This window comes from Psittacula echo (genome assembly GCF_963264785.1).
Source record: "Psittacula echo genome assembly, chromosome: 9".
NCBI lineage: Eukaryota > Metazoa > Chordata > Aves > Psittaciformes > Psittacidae > Psittacula > Psittacula echo.
Genome location: NC_137745.1, coordinates 23102323 through 23120358, shown reverse-complemented (window position 1 = coordinate 23120358; position 18036 = coordinate 23102323). Strand labels below are relative to the sequence as shown.

General features: G+C 48.1%; 1 protein-coding gene across 1 annotated transcript in view; it reads right to left on the bottom strand.

The window, feature by feature from the left end:
- Positions 1 to 784: 784 nt before the first annotated feature.
- PLXNB1 (plexin B1) overlaps positions 785 to 18036 on the bottom strand; it is a gene marked incomplete at both ends in the record, with an annotated part of 33065 nt that continues 15813 nt past the window's right edge. The window contains 25 exons of the mRNA XM_080625565.1: positions 785 to 889; positions 1408 to 1482; positions 2159 to 2234; positions 2324 to 2388; positions 3093 to 3240; positions 3460 to 3620; positions 3800 to 3966; positions 4496 to 4580; positions 5247 to 5350; positions 6197 to 6374; positions 6852 to 6998; positions 7428 to 7494; positions 8076 to 8254; positions 8428 to 8645; positions 9457 to 9557; positions 9901 to 10049; positions 10295 to 10471; positions 10558 to 10800; positions 10998 to 11166; positions 11350 to 11526; positions 11702 to 11838; positions 13894 to 13999; positions 15760 to 15911; positions 16939 to 17105; positions 17355 to 17448. Coding sequence (XP_080481691.1) covers positions 785 to 889; positions 1408 to 1482; positions 2159 to 2234; positions 2324 to 2388; positions 3093 to 3240; positions 3460 to 3620; positions 3800 to 3966; positions 4496 to 4580; positions 5247 to 5350; positions 6197 to 6374; positions 6852 to 6998; positions 7428 to 7494; positions 8076 to 8254; positions 8428 to 8645; positions 9457 to 9557; positions 9901 to 10049; positions 10295 to 10471; positions 10558 to 10800; positions 10998 to 11166; positions 11350 to 11526; positions 11702 to 11838; positions 13894 to 13999; positions 15760 to 15911; positions 16939 to 17105; positions 17355 to 17448 — 3447 coding nt within the window. The remainder of the gene's footprint in view (positions 890 to 1407; positions 1483 to 2158; positions 2235 to 2323; positions 2389 to 3092; positions 3241 to 3459; positions 3621 to 3799; positions 3967 to 4495; positions 4581 to 5246; positions 5351 to 6196; positions 6375 to 6851; positions 6999 to 7427; positions 7495 to 8075; positions 8255 to 8427; positions 8646 to 9456; positions 9558 to 9900; positions 10050 to 10294; positions 10472 to 10557; positions 10801 to 10997; positions 11167 to 11349; positions 11527 to 11701; positions 11839 to 13893; positions 14000 to 15759; positions 15912 to 16938; positions 17106 to 17354; positions 17449 to 18036) is intronic.

Below are 18036 nucleotides of genomic sequence, written 5' to 3'. Positions count from 1 at the left end.
GCATTTGTTGTGCTTTTCCAAAGAGCAGGGTAACCTCCGACCACAAGCAACCAGGAAGATGGATCCCGAGCTGGGTCAGTGAGGATTGAGGCGAGCCAGGCAGCGACTCTCCCATGGAATTTGTCCTGAGGGAAAGGGTGAGGGGATGCTGTCCATTTACAGCAGGCCCCTGGGCAAGTGTGTGTGCTGGTGAACACATCAGAGACCAGAACACTGGGGAGTAAGAGAACTGTGCCATTGGACACTCTCCTTTCTACATCCAACATCCAGAACCAGTGGGGACATTGCTGCAAGGGTTTCTCAGGTGGGATACGGCAGGAGTGCTCAGGAGCCAGGGACAGAGGTTAGCACTGCTGTCAGCCTGCTCTCTGCATCCTTGCTGAAGTGAGGGGCTGCAGCAAGGGACTCTCCCAGCACTGATCCGTGCAAGACCAAGGACTTCATAGACATGGTGCTGGGTGTTGTCTCCTGGCTCTTCAACAAAGTTGTTTGGACACTTGGCACATTCATGTAACATCTGTAGGAAGGAGCTGTGTGGTCCCCCCTGACAGTGCCAGGGGAAAACCAAAGTCTGGTTTTGTTTTGTTTTTAAGAAGAAAAAACCTTAAAAAAATACTCTCTGAGATGGAAGGATGCTTGTACTTTGTACTGCCTTGGCCATCCCTGTTCATGTCACCACGGGTTCCTTGGAGAGCCTGGTTCCAATGGCAGCAGGACACCCTGTGTGTAGCTAGAATGAGCACTGTCCCCGCTCATGCAGGGCAGAGCAGTCTGTTTGTGCCCATCACAAGTCTGTGACTTTATTCTCCACAGCTGCTGCAATCTGTTGTAGTCTATATCCGAGCTGCATCTTCTGAGCTGTTGGGTCTTCTTCCAAGGCTGTAATGATCTGCAACAAGACAGAGCTCACTGCAGCTTTCCTCCAGCGCACAACACTGTCAACCAGCTCAATGCCATACACAGCAGAGAGCCCCAAGCTGGAAACCAGAGTGCTCAAGGCTAGAGTGAGTATGTAGTAATTCATCTCAAATTAATCACGTTCTAGATTTGTCCGAATAACATATGAACTTTATAGTTCAAAGAATGCTAAAATTCTCCCCTGAAAACAGTATCTTTAGTAAATGAATCTGCACTAACTGCATTTCATTTTTAAGTAGAGTATTTGAATCCTATAGTGAAAAAATAGAAGCATACATGAAATCCCAACAGCATCCAAGTAGGAGACTTTTGTGAGTTCCTCCCTTTCTTTTTGAGAGTAAAGCAAACTCATAACATGGAAGTTACAGGTCAATGACAATACACAGCGTTGTCATAGTCTGGCTGCTCTTAACTATTAATTTTTGGAGGTTTTCTGTTTGGATGGTAAAAGGAGAAGGGCATGTTCCTACCTGCTGGAAACACACTCACCTGGTCATAGTACTTATTGATGTATTTGTACAGTTCATGTAGAGCCACCAGGGAATTGAGGTCACCTGAGTAATTCTGAATATAAGAGAGGAAGTTAGACACAACCATGAGACACTTCACAATTGTTCTTCTAAGCTCTACGTCCTCACCACTCATTAGGAAACGTGCCTGTTGCACAAAGCAACAGGAAACGGAATTCATCAGCAAGTTCCTAGCAAGGGAAGGATCTTGTCCTGAGTCCTTGACTACACTTTCCACTGTCAGCTGGAGAGACCCTCACCCTTCTCATGGTGCCACAAAGCAGATCAGCCACTGGCATCACTCAGTATGTCTGAGCAGAATTGCACACTCAGCTGGAATATCTCATCTTTGCATTACTGACTTTCTTAGATGCACAAGTGAGAGGCCAGGGTGACTTCTGAAATACAAGAAACCTGGAGAGGGACTTTTTACAAGGGCCTGTAGGGACAGGACAAGAGGGAATGGCTTTAACCTGCCAGAGGGGAGATTTAGATGAGCTCTTAGGCAGAAGCTCTTCCCTGTGAGGGTGCTGAGGCGCTGGCACAGGGTGCCCAGAGAAGCTGTGGCTGCCCCATCCCTGGCAGTGTTCAAGGCCAGGCTGGACGCGGCTTGGAGCAACCTGCTCTAGTGGAAGGGGTCCCTGCCTATGGCAGGGGATTGGAACTGCATGAGCTCTAAGGTCTCTTCCAACCCAAACCATTCTATGATTCTATGAAATAATTCTATTTACCCGTGACAGCTCGGCCAGGGCAGAGTTCATCTCCTGGTCACTGGCAGAGATGGTCTGACGAATGTCCGCGTAATACCTGCACAGTGGTACACAGACAATTAGCAATAGTTCCTCCCTGCCTCCCTCTTCCTGCTTAAACTACAACTCCTCACGTTCATTGCTTACCTTTCCACCATCTGCTTGTAGCGAGGGATGTCCCGGGCATAAAGCAGCTTATTGATTGGAGAGTCCTTGAACATCCAGAACCAGAATTGATTACAACAAGCTCCTTCATCATGCTATGGACTAACCTTACCAGGTAACACCATCACTGCTATTTTCTGTCATGCATTTAGGGTCGGGAATTTTTGTCCTCTGTATGGAGAGGCACCTCAAATACCAGCTCCCTTCTAGTAATGAAGTCTGAGGAACCACGAGATGCATTGGTGAAGGGACCCCTGGGACCCTCAGTCCAGCCTTCCACTTGGAGCTGGGTGATCGCCAGTGTGAGATCACATTAACTATGGCTTTGCAAAGCTGGTGACTGAATTCCTCCAGAGATCCACCCATCCCATCTTCTGTGACCTGTGCAGGACTGTTCCACCCTTAGCACAGGGTCAATAGTGGTGGTAAGAATTTTTTCTAATGGCCAACCTGAATTTCCCAGGAAGCATCCTGTGACTTCCACTGTCTGACACAGCCAACTTGAGTTTAGCTCTGCCCCACAAGTAGCTGTAAGCTGTAAATAAAGAGCACCCCTCAACAACTTCTTGTGTGCTAAACAAAACCAGTTCCTCCCTCCTCTCTTCCCTTCCATCACTCTCCAGTGGCACATGGGAGCAAGGACAGGCCTGGCCTGCTGTTCCAGTGGTGCTACCTAAATGTTACTGCCTTCCTGGGGCAGCACCACTCAACTGCCTGTGCCAACCGTGCTCTCTTTTCCCTCTGTACTTACCCGCCCTAACTTATGGTCAGCTATTGTACAGGAGTCCATGAAGGTCTGTGCAATGACCAGAAGCACAGCATCAACATTATCTGACGTCTGCACATCAAAAACAAACTGGGGGTTCTTGATGATGTTTATCCAGAACCGTAGGGGCAGGCTGCAGGTAAGGCAAGGGTAACAGGGTATCAGTGAAGGTGCTGAAGGATATTGTGCACATCACTGCATCTCCCAGCTTTGCCCTCCCAGCAAAACAGCTTTTCACACCATGTTCTGCTGCCCTGCACTCCTATTTTGTTCCTCCTGGGTCTTGCTTTGCAAGTGATCAGCTCTAGAGAGCTTAGCAGTGTCTCCTCTGTAGCCCAGAGGAACACCATACCTGTTTGTCTTCCAGATATGGATGGTCTCAGGGTCTGCGATCCCATAGTGTAAGGCCTGCTCATCCAACAGGTCAAAGAAGTACTTGACTGCCAGAGGGACAGGGCGGTTGGTACTGAGGATCACCTGGAACAAGTCATCCACAAACTTCTGCAGAGTGCCCTGTGGGGAACCGAGCAGGACAGGGTCAGCATGGGCAGAGGAGAGCAGAGAGCTGAGGCCTCATGCAGATGAGAGGTTCCCCTCTTCTACTCAGCAGCCTCCTCTCACTGGCCCATACACATCCCTGCAAGGATATGCAGGACGGAAAGATCCCAAACTCAACCTGTGCTGCTTCTCACCTTCATTGAGAGCAGGCGTGTCAGGTAGATCTCTGGGATTGCCTTGGCTCGCTCCCGATCTCGCAAGCTCCCACGCCGATGCTTGGGAAGCTCTGGCTCTTCTGTTGGTTTTACCAGGTGCCAAAGTTTGATCCCACCTTCATCTGCATCCTCCAGCATTGGTGTTTCTAAACCAAGCAATTGTTTACAGATGACTGTCAGTTCTCGCACAGCAGAGAGTGGCCAGGGAGCCCCAAGGAAGCAACATTTGACAATATGGTAGAAACACAAATGGGAAGGAACCTCTGGAGTCTGTATCCAGCCTTCTGCACAGATTACAACTGTTGCTGTAGTTCCTCAAGCTATAGGAGCATCAATGGAGCTGTTTGTATCCCATCACCACCATTAGACTATGATTAGCACCTGAGGGTACTGATTCCTACAAGTTGGAGACTGCTCAGCCCTAGAAAGTCTAACTAGAGAACTGTGCTTATCCTGCATTTTCACACCCAACCTGGCTTTCCTCTGCTCTTAGACTCTTCTGCTTTTCTGTCATCTCACCTGCCCAGGCTTTTCATTTCCTGAGAATCCTGTGAGGGTCCAAATCACATATCAGCCTTCTACAGCAGCATAAAGCTGGGGCTATGGCAAGAGACTTGTCCCATTAACTGCCAAGTGCTATAAAATCAATTTACGAGAACAGGGCATCAAACTCACTCTCTCCTGGGATGTAATCCTGATTCTCCCTATGGATGTGCTTGGTCAGGCGTGGAACCAGTGCTACTGTTGCTCCATCAGGTACCTGCACACAAGCAAAAAAATCAATATCCAAAACAAATGGCACATTTCTCATCAGGACAACAGACAAGAGCTTGTAGACTAAAATAGACTATCCCATTACTAGAAATAGGGACAGAAACAGGGATTTTGGGGCACCATCACTGCCTCCCCTGATGGTGGGAGAATCTTGTTTGCACCAATCAAAAAACATGATGTGCAAAATGTGATGAAGATAATACTCAGGGGCTGAGGTCATTCACATCTAGAACATGTTGCAGCAAAGTATGACATAATGGTGCAAGATATGACACATTGGTGCAAAAAAAAACCCATCTCATTCTGTTCCTAGAAGCTACTTTGCAGTTCAGTGCACCATCACCTACTGATTTGCACTGGAACATTAACAGATCCAGTAGTGCCGCCTTCAATGCAACAGCCACCAGGTATCAACTTCTGCATCTCCTTCCAAGCTCTACACTGCTCGCTACATCCACTGCTTAACCTATATCCAAGATACAGGTTAAGGACAGGGTTCATTGAAATCAATAATGCTAGCCACAGCACTGACTTAATATGAATATGCTGCTGCAATAAAGCTCCAACCCTTTGTGATCCACCAGGATCCCCAAATACAGTGTAACAGTGTTTAGAAGATGGGAGATGAGGCAATGGTAGGCTGAGTTCTGACCTTATAATGCTGAAGAGTGTTCAGGCGTTTCCAAGTTCCTTGAACGACAGATGTCACATCCTCATCAGACAGTATGAGATGACCTGCCAGCCCTGATCTCCACTCTGCAGCCATTAAACCAGAAAAAGTAAAGATAAACTGTTAAATTTGAGACACCCCTGAACCTGCTCTGCTTCAACCCGACTGAACTCACTGCACACCCACTGGTCCTCATCAACCTTTTCCTATGGTGTTTCACAGACGACATAACCTGAGCAAGTGCCTGTAACAATGCTGAGTCCTGCAGCCGCAGAAGAGTCTCTCTGAGCACAGGGACAAGTGGCCTCATGGTCTCCCAGCTTCCACTCACCAAGTTCCTACAAATTCTGTCACATTGTGACTCTTCAAGCAGGTGATTCAAACCAAAAATATGCACCCAGAGTCCTTATTAGCTACTATTCCCACCGTACCTGCTCATCTATAAATGCCACAGCTATTCAGCAACAGCCAAAGAATGAAAACTGAGAGGTTTCCCTCACAGTGCAAGTCCCACTTTTCATTAATCACTGTGGGCAAAATCCTCCCTGACACACATTACTGAGATGCTGCCAGTGACTTCACTGGCAGGACTACATCACCTCTGTTTTGCACTCAGATCATCCCCCCGGCCCGGTTACACATTCTCCATACTTTTTTTTCCTCCGTGTCCCCTTGACCAAGCCATTGCCATGGTCCAAGTCTGGCAAAGAACACCATGAAAAGAAAGGGGTTAGACCCAACTGCTTCTTTCCCACCCTTGCCTCCTGCTGTTAGCTTCTTTCCTGGCCCTGTTGGGTCCAGCCACAGTGCAAGATCCTTGGTCAGTGACTACACACTCAGCAGAGAATGCATGCCAGGGTGGTGTGCTCAGGCAGCAAACGACCACATTTCTACTTCCTCACTGAGCTTTAGCATCAAAGAGTTCTGCTCACCAAGGTCCAGGGTATCAGGGTCTGGTCGGTGACAGTAGGGTGTTCCTTTATAGATCTGATCCAGGATTTTCTCCTTCACCTGTGTGATGGTGTCACAGTCTAGCACTTTTGCAGATATCCCTTGGGAGTCCTCTGCCCCTCCTGCAGCAACTCCTGCTTGTGTCAAAGCATTTAAGGTCTGGGGAAGAAAAGGTAAGGTCACAGCTATTCAGCTGGTAAGATTACATCTGACATTTACACCTTTGACGGTTGGCATTAAGGCCAGTTAACAGCTAGTCCTTTTGCTGGAGGAGTTTCAGAAAAGAAAACATCACAGATGTTAAACACCATGTTCTGTCTTGTGTCCAGAGCTGGGAGAGTCAGTTCAACAGTGTTGTAAATCAGCTTTAATGTGCCATCAGCTATTTCATCCCCTTATTTCTAAACAGAGAGTACAGCACATACACCAGATCACTGTGGTGATGGCTCCTATCAACCTAGGACAAAAGCACCTGATTTAGCAGAGCTCTTGCTTGTCTGTGGTCTTGTGTTGTTAGGATAAATCTGGCTCCCAGGAGATAATGCCAGGATGCAGCACTTCTGCCTCAATAATGGGAGCAGAGACATTCATCCCTGTTAAACTCAGTCAGGAGGGAAGAAAGGACTTGGTGCTTACCAGAGTGCGGTACTCCAGGTCCTCTCTCAAAAGGCGGTTGTCATTCAGGGTGTATTTGGCTTTCCCTGTCACCCAGTCGACTGGGCCTTTGTCCACCTGGTGCTTGATTCCTCGAAACAGCATGTAAAGGGGCTCTCCAACAGAATCCTGGCACAGAAAGGAAGGAGTTTCACCTGAGAGAAAGTGCATGGGCCAACTACCACATAGATGCACAAAACCAAAGCATTGCTCTGCCTCTGCATCACTCATCTGATAGACTCTCCTCGCCACCCCTTCTCCAGGAATGGAACTAGATCAGAATCTGTCCTTCCCATACACAGATAGACAAGCCTATGGCCATTGTGTCTCAAGATAAAGGAGCTACAGAGTCCTCCTCTGGCATCCTCAAAACAACAAGTGGCATTAAAGCAAATTTAAGCATCCCTGTCACCAGTGAATGGCCCAGCTCTCCCATTCCCCATCCTGAAGTAGAAAATGGCTCTGGCATCATTTCAGCCACGAAGCAGGCACAAAGCAAAGCTGTGGCTGTTTCCCCTCTTTTGCCCCCTCTAGACCACAAAGGGACAAAGAACCCACCCTCACAAATGCGTACAGGCAGATGGACATCCAGTTGGTTAACAGCTTCTCTACCACTGTTTCTGTCCTGAAAGAGAACATTAGGTTGGTCATAGTAATACAGTGCAGAGCAGGGAGAGATCTGGAGATAAAGGTCACTCCCCTTGAGAAGAGAGCACACTAGATGATGATACAAGACCCAGGGAGAGGGGGGGGAAAAGAAGAAACAAAAAGGGACTAGAGACCAGGACAGTTAATGCTTTTGATATCACTTACTTGAAGCACTTTTCAGCCTGAAGGAGGCACCAAATTACAGAAGTAGAGACGCAAGCAAGTAAAGGACAGAGGAAAGCCTCTGGTAGTTCTCAAACAAGCGAAATTTGTTCACATCAGAAGGATGGACCAGACAGGAGGCTAACGGGGATCCAAATACAGGAGATAGTTCACTTTAGCCTCCAAACATGGCATGACTGTGAGCCCAGGAAACACTAAACAGCAAACTGAGATTAGCAGACTTGGCAGAGCCCTGGTACCTGAACCCAAAGACGTGCAGCAGCTTCAAAAGAAGAGGAATTTGCAGTAGAGAACACCAGCTTCCTACTCTTTTCACACCTTTCCTTCTATATTCCTTGCCAATTAGCTGACTGGGACCATGGTTGGCTTACTCACCTCCGCAGCATCAGCTTGGGGTTCTTGGCCACATACTGCTCCACGAGGTCATTCAGGAGTGTTTTGAGGATGTCGGTGAAGTACTCCAGCTTCCCATGCAGTGACACGGTGAGCAATGATGCTACATAGGCCCGGTCTCTTGGAGAGAAAGTGCGCTGGATTTCCAGAGTGTGGATGAACTGGTGGGGAGAAAGAAGCCAGAGTTTGAATCTGCTGCAAACAAGGCAACTCCCGGCTTCTGGAAGAGGTGGTGCTGCAGGGAGCTGTTGAGGAATGAGCTTTAACAGACACTGCCTGCTTCCCATGTGATGTGGCCCTGTCCCTACCCTGCAAGCAGAGAGAGGGCCATTACCTTGGTGAGGAAGAGCTTGCTGTTGAGCAGGTTGGAGAGCTGGACCAAGCCCTGCTCCACTGTTTGCCGCCGGCACTCAGGGATGTCCAGGTCTCTCTGCAGTGGTGACTCACGGTGCCCAGGGAAGAAAATACGCTCTGCATAGGACTTGTAGTCCAAGAAGGGGATTCCTGTGCCTACAAGGTCACTTGTGAGGTCCATCATCTCAGTCATCAGGTCTGGAGGAAAGGAAGTGCTCATGAGGTTGACTACATGATCATACAACAACAAAGCATGAGGCGAGTGCAGGAACTAGGGCCAGCAGGATGGGACTGAGGAAGAGGAAGGATGTTTCCGGACAGGAAAACATTGGGGTCACACTGCTAGGATATTTCGAACTAAACTAGGCACTGGCATAAACTGCATGAGGAAGCTTGGAGAGGAACTAAAAGGTGAATTTGGTGATTATTCTTATTTATAACCAGGGGCTGGTTTCCAGTTTATAAAGAGGAAGCCACCATTCAGCACAGATCTGTGGTTACAGGCATTACCTACATTAGAGATAAGAGTATTAGAGATCTGGTTCTCACTGCTTCCCACATTAGTTGGGGATTTACAGTCTGAGTCACCTCACAGTTTCAGAGCCTCAGGTCTCCCTCACAAGGGCTCACTGCTGTAAGCACATTAAGTGAAAGGTTTGTGGACCCAGGACATGGGGTATAATTCAACTTGCCCTACACAAAGACTGGACTAGCTGCTGTTAAAATCTCTCCAAGTATGCTGCTCTCTTGACTTTCAGCTCTTCCTCTGAGTCTGAAGGATAAACTGGAGAATCAGAGGGCTCTGTATAGATCACCGTGCTCTGAATTAAAGAGAAGAATTAAAAATGGAAGAACTTGGCTATATGTTTCAATGCACTGGCACAGGCTAAAGTTATTGAGTCCTCTGAGCTACCCAAATGAATATGCAGGAATGGAAAGAGAGGTAGGGCAGAGAGTGGATCTTCAAGCTTCCCTGAAGCTGTAAGAACCCAGGAGCTCAGTGACTGACCTGTGAATTCCTTTTTGCATCTGTCCCGAACACTTGTTTCCAGATTTTCCAGCTGGATTTGAACTTTCTTGTAATCCCTCAGAGCCTGTTTGCTCTTCCTCCTGCAATAAGAAACAGAAGTGTTCCAAGTGGCCCTAACTTGGGGATTGCCCTTGCCAGCTGTTGTGTTGCTGCCAAAGGCTCCAGGACAATTGGTGTTGAGGTGATTTCTACCGAAGATCTTCTTTGCAGGATACCAGTGTTCATTCAAAGCCCACACCTAGGGGCATCCACAGTGCAGGTGTAACGTGCCTCACACATCGAACAGCACCAGGGGCTCAGGATTTGGCACAAAATAAAGAAAACTGGAATCTTGTTCAGGCCCAAGATGTTCACACTTGGCAACAGCCACTGAGTAACATTGTGAGGAACTTACAGACCTCATACAATGCCAGAGTTTCTTACCTGTATATGAAGACGATGACCAGAACAATCAGTGCCACAAAGGATGCACCAACACCCAACCCAATCTGTGCCTCAAGTGGGAAGGTGAGCTGGCTTTCTGTGTCATACTGCACCCGACCCAAGAGGAAGTTCAGGTTTCCCATCTGTACCTGTGAGAAAGGATGTGCCATGATGTAAGCTCAGTCAGCAATGAAATGCAAAGCCACAGGGCAGTGCTTGGCTTGTACGAGTAGAATTGAGAACAAGAGCAGCTCCTTGTCACCCCTAGTACCTCCCCTATCCCCCACCAGGCTTCTGCCTTTCCTCCACTTCCCATCCCACTCCCTGCCTCCATTACTTCTTGCTTGTCCTTTAAAACCCAACAAGATTTCTTGAGGTACTGCTGATTCCATACCGTGAACTCTGGGAGCAAGTCTGTGCCCTCCCGCTTTGTACGGTGCCGCGGGGCTGGCTGCTCAGAGGGAGGCTCGCAGTACAGATGGTTCCTTGTCAGTGTCTTCACCACACAGATTCCTTCCCCAATCATAGCCATCACTTCATCCTTGGAAATAGCTAGATCTAGATTTTCCCCCTGGAACAGAAGTGGAACAGCACATCAAAACAGGGGAAAAACAACTGTGTCCAAGGAACATGATTTCCAGCTAGATTTTGTGTTACCTCCACAGAGATGACACTTCCTGGCTTGTGCCGATACGGTTTGGCAGGGTCTTCAGCATTCAAGGGTTTTAGGATGGGGTTAACTTCATACGAGAAGGGCATCGGATGCAGCGAGTTGAAATCAAAGCTGAGATTATCCAGAATAAATTCCAGTTTGATATGGACACTCCGCAACAGCAGGTTAATAGCTGGAGTTTTGCACAGGATCAGGTAGGAGGAGTTCACCAGACATGGTTCTTCAAACTAAATGGAAAAGGCAAAAGAAGTGTCAGTAGTGAAGCACTACCTGGCAGAGCACACTTGCACTTGGTCAAGACTGTTAGTACGATCCAAACAGACAGCAGTGAGGGAAATCCTACAGGGACAGAAAGCCCAGCAATCCAGAGCAACACATCAGCCCTGCTGCACCCTCAGCTCCACGGAGCACATTGCCGTGGTACCTGCTGGACGCTGCACAGAGCACCCTCAGGGCACTGGGTGTCAGGGATGATTCTGCGCCATCGTCCCAGAGCTCGGCGCCGCCGTTCGGAGGGGGAAACCGTAACTCGGATCTTGGGTTTCTGTACAACATCCAAGTTGTAGCCATGAACTCTGAGCACTCTCCCTCCACTGAAAGAGAAAAGCAGCTGATCTCAGTCATCTCAACCAGCTCCATCTTGCTCATGTTTCCACCCTTCTGCTTATGCTCATTCCCACAAGCCTGCCTTTACTCCAAAGTGTAACTCAACAACTTGGTGCTGTAGCACCTGCCTCAGCACACAGCCCTGGGGAAGGAGCCCTCGGTCTTTCTACCTGAGGAAGCTTTTAGGTGGCTCTGCAAAAGTGACGTTGGGATCCAGAGTGTATCTGAAGAGGGATCCTTCCAGTCTCCGCTCTTGGTCCCCGTATTTGATGGTGACTGGGAGCTCTGCAGACATATTGCTGGGACTGGTCTGGCATGCCAGCTGGTCCTCTGTCATCTCAGAAAGGCTTGGAAGGACAGAAGAGAGAACAAGTGATTAACAGCCACTGCAGAGACAAATTTTATAGAATTATGTCTTGCTCTTCGCAGATAGTCTGCAAACCTCTTCTTTAGGTATTGTCCTAAATTTAATGGTGAAAGCATCTTGTGCCTTATCTAAGCAAGCAGTAACTCTGATCTTACATGTGACATGGGAGGTCTCCAAGCAGGACACTGATTTCACTAGGATGCCCCGTCAGCAGCTTTGAGCCCAGAAGGGTAAGGCAGGTTCCTCCTGCTTTGGGGCCCTGAGTTGGCACAATGGATTTCAGCTCTGGGTTCTAGGAGAGGGGACAAAAAATATGACAGGTGAGAGATAAGGACCTCAAAAGATAAGAAGGAACGAAAACGGCAGAACGTGTTCAGTGACCTCCAGTACTCTGAAAATAGAAGCTATAGATCCCAATCACAGGCAGGCCTCAGCTAGCTTATGGAGCAGAGGCAACAGAGGAGGGATCAGTCACACCAGCAACCATGAACTGGGGACCAGCCTTTCCACAGCCTGCAAAAGGCAGATGGAAGCTGCAAACAGCAGAGCTGGGAGCCTCACACAAACCCCAGGATTAACAGTTCAAAGGGATTGTTCAGATCAGTGACTGGATTAATAACTCACATTAGGAAAAACAAGGCAGCAAATAAATTGTCTGTTTGTCTTGTAGATGAGAAGATTACCAGCAGGGAGCCCTAAGAGTTTGTGTTGAGGCTTGTGCTATTAAACTTACTTGTAGGTGGCCTGGAAACGGGAAACAAAACTTGGTAAGTTATTCAGAGCAACAAAAACTTACAGCCTGTCCTGGTTTAGCAGTAGCAGTCATTTTTTCTACTGGTGCAGTGCTGTGTTTTGACTTTTGGCCTGGGAATAATACTGATAAAGCTGATGTTTTCAGTTGTGGGTCAGAATGTTTACCCTGACCAAGGACTTTGTGAGTCTCATGCTCTGTCAGGGAGGAGGAGAAGCCAGGAGGAAGCAGGGACAGGACACCTGACCCAAACTAGCCAAAGAGGTATTCCATACCATAGCACGTCATGCCCAGGATGTAGAATGGAGAGTTCCGGGAAGGGCTGGATCATGGCAGGGTGGGGGTGAGGTACCGGTTGGTGAGCGGTTGTATTCTCTTGCTTGTTATTTCCTTTATCATTATTACTATTAGTGGTAGCAGTAGTGATTTGTGTTATACCTTTGTTATTAAACTGTTCTTATCTCAACCCATGGGAGCTGCATTCTTTTGATTCTCCTCCCCGTCCCTCCAGAAGCGGAGGGAAGAAAGGTGGGGGGGGAAGTGGACTGCGTGGTTCTGATTTATGGCCTGGGCTTAAACCACGACACAGCCACTGAGGAGCTGCAGCAAAATCTAGAGGACCCCAAGGGACAAAAGTCAGTCACTGCTGATAAATGAAGATACTTGAAGGGAGAAGAAGCAGGGAGAGTACAGGAATAAAACAACCCAATCATGTGTACAGTTGTGAGAACTGAAATAGCTCCTGCCCATTCAAGAGTGCTTTAGTACCTGTAACAACCATGCCAGCTGTAAGCACAGGTAGAATCATAGAATAGTTAGGGTTGGAAAGGACCTTAAGATCATCCCAGTTCCAATCCCCCTGCCATGGGCAGGGACACCTCACACTAAACCATGGCACCCAAGGCCTCATCCAACCTGGCCTTGAACATCGCAGGGATGGAGCATTCACAGCTTCCCTGGGCAAAACACGTCGAGTGGCAGGAATTACTGGAAATTACGCCACAGTAAAAGTTCCTTTACACTTGTCTTGACCATAGTACACAGTTCTCATCACCCTGCTTCAAAATGGTGAAAATAAACAAAACCAAGAGCAACAACTGGATAATCCAGTATATAAAATGGTTTTATACAGCCCCAAATGGAACAGACTAAGACTTCTCAGCATCTCTTTCCCCTTCCCATGGGAGAGGGGGACATGCAACTAGGTATATAACAAAGTTCAACAGCAAGGATGAAAAGTGAGTAATTGGATCTAAAAATGACTTCAATACTATTTCATCCTTGCTGGGTTTAAGATTCCAAAGAATTATCAGAAACATGTTTATAAACAACAGGAAACATTTCTCCATACAACACACAGTAACTGTGGATTACTGCCACTGGCTGCTGAAGGTTGGAAGCTAAAAGAAGCAGCAATTTACACGTTAATAAAAGGAAGGTCAGAACTCTTAGTAAGATGTTAAGTCATCATCAACAGAAATATCTCCGCACCAGAAAGATACATTGTAGAGTCCCACGGGTTCATGCACTACACAGGCATTTAGCAGAGATACTGGAAGAACAGGAGAGGTATCAAAGCAGCAAGAGTTAGGTTACCTGGTAGGTGAAAATGTGCCCAGAAACTCCACGTCCTCCTCCAGGCACTTCCACCACAACGTGCCCAGATCTCTCTGTCCAGCTCCTGCCAGTGACGCACACGATACTGCAGGACAATCCAACAACAGTGTCACACCATGAGCTGTATCCATTGCATTGTCCTAACACCATCTGGTGACCACAGCTCCCTTCTTTCTGCCTTATCACATGCTCAGAATATGCAACCAAACGTTGACAAACACCTTTAAAACCTGGATTTGGTGTTGTCTGTTCCAAATAGGCTCATCCTATCCAAGATTACTCTTTTGGGGACAGACAGCATGAAGCCCACTGTATCACTGATACAGGAAGAGTCCAAGAACTCTGTTATTGTCCAGAGGCGATCAAATCAGTCACATCTGGAGTGACCCCAGGGCTAGCAGTGGTCAATCCACACATTAACACTAGGTCTGATCCAGAAGAAAACTGAAGACTGTGGATTTAGCTGGTGCTGATCTTCAGCCAGTGACTTCTGGAACCAGCCAGTTCCCTGATCTGCACCACCCATTCTTCCCAGCCAAGGTGAAAAGTCAGGCTGCTCTTAGAACAAGGCAGCAAGGAATCCCATCTTACAGCACTGATTTGCTAACAGGAAAACTACTCTTCAGGAGACTTCCCAGCCTTTGTCTGGGCCTTGCTCAGGAGTGGGTTCCAGGTTCACAGCTATATTCCCTCAACCAAAAAGGCTCAGGAATTGGAACTCAGGCAGTGCCAAGCCAGGACCCTGTCATGCCGGTGATACACAGATACAGAACAAAGACAGTGCTAACCCCAGCAAGATTATGCGCTATTTCTAGGATGAAAACAGAAAGCAGATGGATCCAGACAAACAAGGCTCACAGACAGGACAACACTGCTCAACACAGCAGGCCATTTCCTAGCAGGATCTTAGCTGGCTCCCAGCAGGAAGGGTGCTATAACTACTGCTACCATGGAATGGAAAAATGGGTTTGTGATAGCTCTAATGAGAGGTTACTCACAATTGCTCTCGTCTTCTGCTGGTTGCTTGGCTCCTCTCCCTCCCTTGTCCAAGGATCCCACCTACCTGCCCTGCCACAGGCCAACTACACAAATACTCCCTTCTCCTTGCTTCCTAGCTACCCCTCAGTCATACCTCTCAAAACCTAGATTATACTGCCTTGTTGTATGGTCCTGCCCTGGCTAGACACACCAGCTCCCCAGCTCTCTGTCACTGACATTAGCTGGATTCAGCAGGACAGGGCTTTCTGCTTCTCATCCTCCTCCTGTTCACCATGTTTACAAGCATTGTGTGACCTGCCAGGCACTTCCAGCCATCAGAAGAGTGGCATTGGGCCCACCAGTACTCCCTGGTCTATTCCTGCTTGTGAGGGTCCTTTCATTTGGTTTGTTCCTGGGAGGTGGAAGTCTGGCTGGCAAGTGAAGAACGAACTTAGGGGTGTGCCCACTCAAGCAGAGGCAAGAATCTGTGTGTACCTCCAACCACACGTTCCCATCCTCACCCTGTGTTAACATGGTCAGGATATTTTCCTAGCAGTGATGCTTGCCCAAGGCATATCCTTTGCTTTACTAAAATCACCCTGTAGCTGGGAGAGACACCCATGAAACTCAGATAGTGTGGTCAGTAAATGGCAGCACTGTTTGGCCATTGCCTTGTACACAACCTTGTCTCTCTAAGGTCACTGCCTGAGTAACTAACCAGACAGTGACCTTACCCAGGGGCACTCCCTGGGAATGGACAAGGCTCAATACCTGCTACAGCAAAGGCAAGGACATCTCAGGCTGGTGTCAGCAGCCAAGTGAAAAGCCAGCGCTTGCCTCTGGGAGGAGGTTTCACAGATACTCTACCTGCTAGAGATCTCATACTCTTGAGCATCTACGGCACAGGGAATTCCTGCAACAGTGACAGTTTCTGCAATGTCTTGATGTTTCTGCCCGAGGTTTGAGCCAGTGATGGTGATTCTAGTGCCACCTTCCACTGGTCCAGACAGGGGGTACACCTGCAAAGACAGCCGCGCATGTGTCAATGTCACAGTATCTCAGAGCTCTGCACTCTGGCAACTGATCTACAGCACAGGGCCCTTCAACTGCCCCATTACAAACTCTGCCTGGTCAGGTCACTGCTATGGATTCCTTTAACTGGCTTGGACTAGTACCAGGTTGCACTTTCATCACAAGAAAGGCCATTAAGAACACACAGCTCGAGCCTTCTTTCCCATACTTCACTGTTGCCAACAGTCCCCTCCCAGAAGTGATAATCTACTATAGACTTCAAAGGACTGCTCTGCTTTGCTTTCTCGTCAACATGCTGACCACTCCCTACGGCATTTCTGCTGAGGAGTGGGAATGCACAAGCCAATACATGTTACTGGTGTTGAAGCAGCAAGCACCATTCCCCCCTCAGCATCAGTACGACAATGAATTGCATGCTGCACAAACGTCAAAGCTCTGTCCCTGAGCGGCATCCAAGATAAACTAAGACAAGATGCAGCACATGGATGTTGTGTGCCACCGGAGGGAGGACAAGCTGACAGCAAAAGGGACACATGGCTACAGACACTTGTCATGTGGCAGTTAGCAAGAAACATTTAAAATAAACAGACAAAAATAATTCATTCCAGTAACCTGTCATGTCTTTGCCATCCTTGCTGTGCTGTTAACATTAGGTTTTGCCCTCCTTTGCCCCAGGCTCAGTGGGCCAATCTGTTTCAGGGTCTGGCTCAGGACAGTTGGAGGATCTATGGACCCTTTCCCAGCTCCTGAATGATTCTGCTCCTTCTGGTGTGCCACCTTCATGTGAGATACAAATGCATCTTTCCCCACTGTTCCCTATCAGCAAACAGAAAGCCCAGCACAAGTGTCTGGCATCCTCGACACCAAGGGGTCACTGTAGAATAGGACTAACTTGCTCTCAGATAGCAAATGTATTACTGAGCTGCACTGTTCACGCTCCAAGGTCACAGCCCTTTGACTTTAACTGGAGAATGCAGTCCTGAGTGCAAGTATGCTAGCGAGCAAGTTACTCACAGAGTGAATGAGAGGTGCTGGACACAGGTCTTCTATGTCTTCCTTGCAGGAGCCCCTGAAGATACAGCTGGGGTTGTCACCTCCACACCACACACAGTTGTACTTGGAGTCAGCAGTTTGGCAGCGGCTACAGTCAGTGTGTCCCACAGAGCAGTTGTAAAAAGTCACTGCAAAGGAGAAGAATTCAGAGGCATCTGCAAACATCCCCTAGGGAATAATCCAGCAACCTGGTATCTTGCACAGAACTCTCTGCTCCTCCCCCTTCCCTGGGACAAGCAACAGGAATGAGGCCGAATGTATTCCTTAGTTTCCTTGTGACAGGACTACTAGAGATGCAAAAGGCCTCATCTGAGGATGTCTCAGTTCTCTTCCACCCCATCTGCAGTGTTCTTGCTGGGGAGGTGTTGGGCTCCTACCGTGGAGATCTGCAGCACTGTCCACTCGAAGGTGCCGTCGCCTCTGCACAAACACCACAGCGTTGAATTCGAGTTGAGGCGCTGTGTAACTGTACTGCAAAGACAAAGACCATCAAGACAAATGACTTGAGAGGCACAAACAACCAGGTAAATAGGCAAAAAGCATCAGCAGCCATCCTGCGCAGTGCACCGGCACATAGAGCTTAGACAGTTTCCTGCAAATGCTCTAGAAAGGGTGACAGGCATCAGTTAACTAGGATGAACACTGGAAACAGATCTGTGCTCACAATACATGACCAGCTCCCTATTTGCATTCCTAATGGCTAATTCCTATCTCCAAGCCACTTGCTCAGAAAACTGCTCAATCCGGCACTTACGCAATTTCAGTAGTGCTGAAGATGCAGGATTACAACTGGTCCACAAGGCTCATGTGCACAAGAGCCTGTGTTGTTCCTCTTCCTTAACTATGTGTTTGTGAACCAAAGATAGCACCTCTGCTTGCAAATCCTGCCATAAGTAAATTCCACACATCATCCAGAAATGTATGTGGCTGTAGTAATTTTGCTCTTAATCCTACCATCCACAGCCTACCTTCCACCACTGAGAACAAACCTGGTACTAACAGCATGTTTCTTTTCACAAAAGAGCCACCATCACAGAAGAAGTCACGATCCAGAGAGCC